At 38.3% G+C, this 9020-nt stretch overlaps 1 protein-coding gene across 2 annotated transcripts in view; it reads left to right on the forward strand.

The window, feature by feature from the left end:
- Positions 1-2800, forward strand: part of LOC139748772 (polyadenylate-binding protein 2-like) — a 284468-nt gene extending 281668 nt beyond the window's left edge. For both annotated transcript variants that reach the window (XM_071662207.1, XM_071662205.1), the window contains one exon: positions 1753-2800. Coding sequence is in view for 1 of the 2 variants with exons in the window: in XM_071662205.1 (XP_071518306.1) it covers positions 1753-1783 (31 nt within the window). In the remaining variant the exon portion in view is untranslated. The remainder of the gene's footprint in view (positions 1-1752) is intronic.
- Positions 2801-9020: the final 6220 nt, after the last annotated feature.

Below are 9020 nucleotides of genomic sequence, written 5' to 3' on the forward strand. Positions count from 1 at the left end.
TTGGGCACTTTCTTCTTGTCTTCAGTAGTGCCACATTGGGCACTTTTCTTCTTGTCTTCAGTAGTGCCACATTGGGCACTTTCTTCTTGTCTTCAGTAGTGCCACATTGGGCACTTTCTTCTTGTCTTCAGTAGTGCCACATTGGGCACTTTCTTCTTGTCTTCAGTAGTGCCACATTGGCACTTTCTTCTTGTCTTCAGTACTGCCACATTGGGCACTTTCTTCTGTCTTCAGTAGTGCCACATTGGGCACTTTCTTCTTGTCTTCAGTAGTGCCACATTGGGCACTTTCTTCTTGTCTTCAGTAGTGCCACATTGGGCACTTTCTTCTTGTCTTCAGTAGTGCCACATTGGGCACTTTCTTCTTGTCTTCAGTAGTGCCACATTGGGCACTTTTCTTCTTGTCTTCAGTAGTGCCACATTGGGCACTTTCTTCTTGTCTTCAGTAGTGCCACATTGGGCACTTTTCTTCTTGTCTTCAGTACTGCCACATTGGGCACTTTCTTCTTGTCTTCAGTACTGCCACATTGGGCACTTTCTTCTTGTCTTCAGTAGTGCCACATTGGGCACTTTCTTCTTGTCTTCAGTACTGCCACATTGGGCACTTTCTTCTTGTCTTCAGTAGTGCCACATTGGGCACTTTCTTCTTGTCTTCAGTAGTGCCACATTGGGCACTTTCTTCTTGTCTTCAGTAGTGCCACATTGGGCACTTTTCTTCTTGTCTTCAGTAGTGCCACATTGGGCACTTTCTTCTTGTCTTCAGTAGTGCCACATTGGGCACTTTCTTCTTGTCTTCAGTAGTGCCACATTGGGCACTTTCTTCTTGTCTTCAGTAGTGCCACATTGGGCACTTTTCTTCTTGTCTTCAGTACTGCCACATTGGGCACTTTCTTCTTGTCTTCAGTAGTGCCACATTGGGCACTTTCTTCTTGTCTTCAGTAGTGCCACATTGGGCACTTTTCTTCTTGTCTTCAGTAGTGCCACATTAGGCACTTTTCTTCTTGTCTTCAGTAGTGCCACATTGGGCACTTTTCTTCTTGTCTTCAGTACTGCCACATTGGGCACTTTTCTTCTTGTCTTCAGTAGTGCCACATTAGGCACTTTTCTTCTTGTCTTCAGTAGTGCCACATTGGGCACTTTTCTTCTTGTCTTCAGTACTGCCACATTGGGCACTTTCTTCTTGTCTTCAGTAGTGCCACATTGGGCACTTTTCTTCTTGTCTTCAGTAGTGCCACATTGGGCACTTTTCTTCCCCTCCACATTACATTGTGTTATATAACGCCAGTGATACCAATGTTTCCTGTGTATTTGGAAGTTAGTTTAGTCTTGTGTTGACTTGTGTCTGCGTGCTAGGTGAAGTGTTCGTCCATCAGTGGTTTCCCATGTTTCCTGCCTGACTTTCCTGCAGTATTTGATCATTGTCTTGATCACTTGAGTGTCAAGTGGTAGGATTTACAGTGAGGACCTTTCTTCAACTGCTTCACACTTGTAAATAGACAGATCACCCAAGAGTCTTTAACAAGGGTTCACACATTGGTCATGGAGTGTATGGAGATGTGTGTGTGTGTGTGTGTGTGTGAGGGCCCACCCAGCTCACAGTAACCATAAGTTCATGATGTATTTGCCATACTAGGACAAGTGTCCATAACACAGTAATGGGAGACTCGAGAGCGTCCTCCTGAAATAACTTAAGCTACTACTACTACCTTAGTGCATCAGTTAAGCAGCAGCTTGATCACATTTGTCATTTCAGGGGACGGAGATTCTACTACAGCCCTTATTAATGGCCGCTTGTGTGGAGGAAATGCAGAAACAGGTGGTTGCAGATACATACTTCCGTAATTGCTTTACTATATATACCACTCTTTGCAAAGTATTTTTCGTGTAAAGTTATATACTTGACTAGTACCCTCTTTTCTGGTATTGTATGGTATATCATGACAGTGTTGCCTAGATGTGCATCAGTGGGTTGTAAGTGGGTGGTTTCGAGGATTAGTTTGGCATTGATCTTCACGGGGTTGAGTTTCATTCAAGATTTTTGCTATGTTAGACAACACACTCGTGTGTTTTAACTCTTCAATTTTCCTTTTTGTGTTTTCTCGGTGGGTGAAGGAAATGTGACTTGATCAGCTCTTGTTTCATCATTGTTCAGAAAGAATGACACAGTATTAGTAGCATGTATTATCCCCCAGTTTACCTTGAGATAAGTTGAATCATAAGACATAATATGCTTGTGTGCAGACCTTGGAGTAATGCTGATCTTGTCACACCTTGGAATGGGATTAGATTTAGATATTAGGCGCATCTAACCCTTCCTTTTCAGCTCTGCAAAAAAGGCAATCACAGGAAGTTTTTAAAAAGATAAAAATTTGCTGTTTTGACCAAAGAAACATTATTAAAACCCATGTAAGTTCAACAGTTTTTTTTTTTTTCAATTATTTTTTATGCACCACTTGTATCATCAGCCTAGGGGATACAAGCATTACCTGCCCAGTGTTTATATAGTTTTGAAAGTGATTGGAATTACATGAGGTAAGTTTGTTAGTCAACAACTGTGGGTTTTGCTTGTCCCAGACTTGCACGCCTGTGATTGCCTTGCATCCCCAAAGATGGTTCGAGTTTTTAAAAAAAAAAGAGAAAAAGAAAAAATGTATATTAAGATGTCACCCAAAAAAAGATAATAGACTTTGGAATTTAAAAAATTAAAAAAAAAGGTAGAATATACAGTTTAGATTAAAAAAAAAGATGTTAATATCAGAAAAGAGGATTGTTGTAAAGAAATTAATAAATACTTGTTAAAATGTTTTAGTTTATGATCCTTCTGAAATGACAAAAATGGTGATTTCTCAACCCGTACTGTGTTCATGCAAGATTCTTGTGAAGAAAACGGTATTTACAGACATGTCAGCCGGGCTTCCTTGCACTATACCAGAGACGTGATTCGTGGGCACATGTGGAGGTCAACGCTGAATATAGAGAACGTTCTAAAGGCAGATGTTTCTTACGTGTTGAACAGTGGAATAATCAGTTGCAGATATTATTAAGGCATTTCATTATGTTAAGTCGTATTATTAAGGGATTTCACTATGTTAAGTCCTTCATACAGACGAGAGTTTTCGGAGAAAGAGATAATGATGTTCGTAGTGTATGTGTCTTAATGTAGAGGAAGGTGGCCTGTGAACAGTTTTTCCCAAGTATCACAAGTATTATTCTTCATCATTCACATACACACTTACACTTTCACCAGCTGATCCTCTACATATCCCTCTTACTTTTGTTAGACTGACACCCTAGTAGATTTATTGACACTTTGGTTTAGTATTTAATTTTGTATTGGTTGAAGAAAATGTACTCCAAGTATTTGCAGATAACCTGTGTGTCGTGAATATGATATGAAATATTATGGCTTGGATGACAGATAACCTGTGTGTCGTGAATATGATATGAAATATTATGGCTTGGATGACAGATAACCTGTGTGTCGTGAGTATGATATGAAATATTATGGCTTGGATGACAGATAACCTGTGTGTCGTGAGTATGATATGAAATATTATGGCTTGGATGACAGATAACCTGTGTGTCGGGAGTATGATATGAAATATTATGGCTTGGATGACAGATAACCTGTGTGTCATGAGTATGATATGAAATATTATGGCTTGGATGACAGATAACCTGTGTGTCGTGAGTATGATATGAAATATTATGGCTTGGATGACAGATAACCTGTGTGTCGTGAATATGATATGAAATATTATGGCTTGCATGACAGATAACCTGTGTGTCGTAAATATGATATGAAATATTATGGCTTGGATGACAGATAACCTGTGTGTCGTGAATATGATATGAAATATTATGGCTTGGATGACAGATAACCTGTGTGTCGTGAATATGATATGAAATATTATGGCTTGGATGACAGATAACCTGTGTGTCGTGAATATATGAAATATTATGGCTTGGATGACAGATAACCTGTGTGTCGTGAATATGATATGAAATATTATGGCATGGATGACAGATAACCTGTGTGTCGTGAATATGATATGAAATATTATGGCTTGGATGAGAGATAACCTGTGTGTCGTGAATATGATATGAAATATTATGGCTTGGATGACAGATAACCTGTGTGTCGTGAATATGATATGAAATATTATGGCTTGGATGACAGATAACCTGTGTGTCGTGAATATGATGTGAAATATTATGGCTTGGATGACAGATAACCTGTGTGTCGTTAATATATGAAATATTATGGCATGGATGACAGATAACCTGTGTGTCGGGTATATGATATGAAATATTATGGCTTGGATGACAGATAACCTGTGTGTCGTGAATATGATATGAAATATTATGGCTTGGATAACAGACAACCTGTGTGTCGTGAGTATAATATGAAATATTATGGCTTGGATGACATATAACCTGTGTGTCGTGAATATAATATGAAATATTATGGCTTGGATGACAGATAACCTGTGTGTCGTGAGTATGATATGAAATATTATGGCTTGGATGACAGATAACCTGTGTGTCGTGAGTATGATATGAAATATTATGGCTTGGATAACAGATAACCTGTGTGTCGTGAGTATGATATGAAATATTATGGCTTGGATGACAGATAACCTGTGTGTCGTGAATATGATGTGAAATATTATGGCTTGGATGACAGATAACCTGTGTGTCGTGAATATGATGTGAAATATTATGGCTTGGATGACAGATAACCTGTGTGTCGTGAATATGATATGAAATATTATGGCTTGGATGACAGATAACCTCTGTGTCGTGAATATGATATGAAATATTATGGCTTGGATGACAGATAACCTGTGTCGTGAATATGATATGAAATATTATGGCTTGGATGACAGATAACCTGTGTGTCGTGAATATGATATGAAATATTATGGCTTGGATGACAGATAACCTGTGTGTCGTGAATATGATATGAAATATTATGGCTTGGATGACAGATAACCTGTGTGTCGTGAATATGATATGAAATATTATGGCTTGGATGACAGATAACCTGTGTGTCGTGAATATGATATGAAATATTATGGCTTGGATGACAGATAACCTGTGTGTCGTGAATATGATATGAAATATTATGGCTTGGATGACAGATAACCTGTGTGTCGTGAATATGATATGAAATATTATGGCTTGGATGACAGATAACCTGTGTGTCGTGAGTATGATATGAAATATTATGGCTTGGATGACAGATAACCTGTGTGTCGTGATTATGATATGAAATATTATGGCTTGGATGACAGATAACCTGTGTGTCGTGAATATGATATGAAATATTATGGCTTGGATGACAGATAACCTGTGTGTCGTGAACATGATATGAAATATTATGGCTTGGATGACAGATAACCTGTGTGTCGTGAATATGATATGAAATATTATGGCTTGGATGACATATAACCTGTGTGTCGTGAATATGATATGAAATATTATGGCTTGGATGACAGATAACCTGTGTGTCGTGAATATGATATGAAATATTATGGCTTGGATGACAGATAACCTGTGTGTCGTGAATATGATATGAAATATTATGGCTTGGATGACAGATAACCTGTGTGTCGTGAGTATGATATGAAATATTATGGCTTGGATGACAGATAACCTGTGTGTCGTGATATGATATGAAATATTATGGCTTGGATGACAGATAACCTGTGTGTCGTGAGTATGATATGAAATATTATGGCTTGGATGACAGATAACCTGTGTGTCGTGAGTATGATATGAAATATTATGGCTTGGATGACAGATAACCTGTGTGTCGTGATATGATATGAAATATTATGGCTTGGATGACAGATAACCTGTGTGTCGTGAATATGATATGAAATATTATGGCTTGGATGACAGATAACCTGTGTGTCGTGAATATGATATGAAATATTATGGCTTGGATGACAGATAACCTGTGTGTCGTGAATATGATATGAAATATTATGGCTTGGATGACAGATAACCTGTGTGTCGTGAATATGATATGAAATATTATGGCTTGGATGACAGATAACCTGTGTGTCGTGAGTATGATATGAAATATTATGGCTTGGATGACAGATAACCTGTGTGTCGTGAGTATGATATGAAATATTATGGCTTGGATGACAGATAACCTGTGTGTCGTGAGTATGATATGAAATATTATGGCTTGGATGACAGATAACCTGTGTGTCGTGAGTATGATATGAAATATTATGGCATGGATGACAGATAACCTGTGTGTCGTGAGTATGATATGAAATATTATGGCATGGATGACAGATAACCTGTGTGTCGTGAGTATGATATGAAATATTATGGCTTGGATGACAGATAACCTGTGTGTCGTGAGTATGATATGAAATATTATGGCTTGGATGACAGATAACCTGTGTGTCGTATGATATGAAATATTATGGCTTGGATGACAGATAACCTGTGTGTCGTGAGTATGATATGAAATATTATGGCTTGGATGACAGATAACCTGTGTGTCGTGAATATGATATGAAATATTATGGCTTGGATGACAGATAACCTGTGTGTCGTGAATATGATATGAAATATTATGGCTTGGATGACAGATAACCTGTGTGTCGTGAATATGATATGAAATATTGTGGCTTGGATGACAGATAACCTGTGTGTCGTGAATATGATATGAAATATTATGGCTTGAATTTCAGATAACCTGTGTGTCGTGAATATGATATGAAATATTATGGCTTGGATGACAGATAACCTGTGTGTCGTGAATATGATATGAAATATTATGGCTTGGATGACAGATAACCTGTGTGTCGTGAATATGATATGAAATATTATGGCTTGGATGACAGATAACCTGGGTGTCGTGAATATGATATGAAATATTATGGCTTGGATGACAGATAACCTGTGTGTCGTGAATATGATATGAAATATTATGGCTTGGATGACAGATAATCTGTGTCGTGAATATGATATGAAATATTATGGCTTGGATGACAGATAACCTGTGTGTCGTGAATATGATATGAAATATTATGGCTTGGATGACAGATAACCTGTGTGTCTTGAATATGATATGAAATATTATGGCTTGGATGACAGATAACCTGTGTGTCGTGAATATGATATGAAATATTATGGCTTGGATGACAGGTAACCTGTGTGTCGTGAATATGATATGAAATATTATGGCTTGGATGACAGATAACCTGTGTGTCGTGAATATGTTATGAAATATTATGGCTTGGATGACAGATAACCTGTGTGTCGTGAATATGATATGAAATATTATGGCTTGGATGACAGATAACCTGTGTGTCGTGAATATGATATGAAATATTATGGCTTGGATGACAGATAACCTGTGTGTCGTGAATATGATATGAAATATTATGGCTTGGATGACAGATAACCTGTGTGTCGTGAATATGATATGAAATATTATGGCTTGGATGACAGATAACTTGTGTGTCGTGAATATGATATGAAATATTATGGCTTGGATGACAGATAACCTGTGTGTCGGGAATATGATATGAAATATTATGGCTTGGATGACAGATAACCTGTGTGTCGTGAATATGTTATGAAATATTATGGCTTGGATGACAGATAACCTGTGTGTCGTGAATATGATATGAAATATTATGGCTTGGATGACAGATAACCTGTGTGTCGTGAATATGTTATGAAATATTATGGCTTGGATGACAGATAACCTTGTGTGTCGTGAATATGATATGAAATATTATGGCTTGGATGACAGATAAATGTATTTGTAAATGATTTGATCGCCCGCTATTCGTCTGTATACAACATGGCTGTATGTACCTCAGTAGCTTCTCATGACACCCAGAAGTAATGTATTCCGCACGTTGTATCCACAGCATCACCCAGTGTATCAGTTCATCATCCACTTGTACTTCATCTTGCTCATTAGGGCGGCCACAAGAGGAACACAGTAGACTAGAATGGGACATTTGGTTGTAAGAAGAATATTAACCAGGCCTCTCTGGGGCGACACTGTGAGTAGTTACTGAAAAGAGAGGAAAGGGAATTTTGAGTTGTTGAAAGTTATGCATAATCGTGAATTCTTGCTTCTGTTCATCTACTTAAGTAGTTCTGTGTTAATGGATTGTTTTTGACGTATTTCCCTAGCTTCATCTAAGGCTCTGCCATCAGTTATTGACGCTACCTCACTAACGCGGGAAATGGCGATGACTGAATATATATATATATATATATATATATATATATATATATATATATATATATATATATATATATATATTTTTTTTTTATTTTTTTATTATACTTTGTCGCTGTCTCCCGCGTTTGCGAGGTAGCGCATGGAAACAGACGAAAGAAATGCCCCCCCCCCCCATACACATGTATATACATACGTCCACACACGCAAATATACATACCTACACAGCTTTCCATGGTTTACCCCAGACGCTTCACATGCCTGGATTCAATCCACTGACAGCACGTCAACCCCGGTATACCACATCGCTCCAATTCACTCTATTCCTTGCCCTCCTTTCACCCTCCTGCATGTTCAGGCCCCGATCACACAAAATCTTTTTCACTCCATCTTTCCACCTCCAATTTGGTCTCCCTCTTCTCCTCGTTCCCTCCACCTCCGACACATATATCCTCTTGGTCAATCTTTCCTCACTCATTCTCTCCATGTACCCAAACCACTTCAAAACACCATCTTCTGCTCTCTCAACCACACTCTTTTTATTTCCACACATCTCTCTTACCCTTACGTTACTCACTCGATCAAACCACCTCACACCACACATTGTCCTCAGACATCTCATTTCCAGCACATCCATCCTCCTGCGCACAACTCTATCCATAGCCGACGCCTCGCAACCATACAACATTGTTGGAACCACTATTCTTTCAAACATACCCATTTTTGCTTTCCGAGATAATGTTCTCGACTTCCACACATTCTTCAAGGCCCCCAGAATTTTCGCCCCCTCC

Source organism: Panulirus ornatus, chromosome 5 (genome assembly GCF_036320965.1).
Source record: "Panulirus ornatus isolate Po-2019 chromosome 5, ASM3632096v1, whole genome shotgun sequence".
In the NCBI taxonomy this organism is placed as follows: Eukaryota; Metazoa; Arthropoda; class Malacostraca; order Decapoda; family Palinuridae; genus Panulirus; species Panulirus ornatus.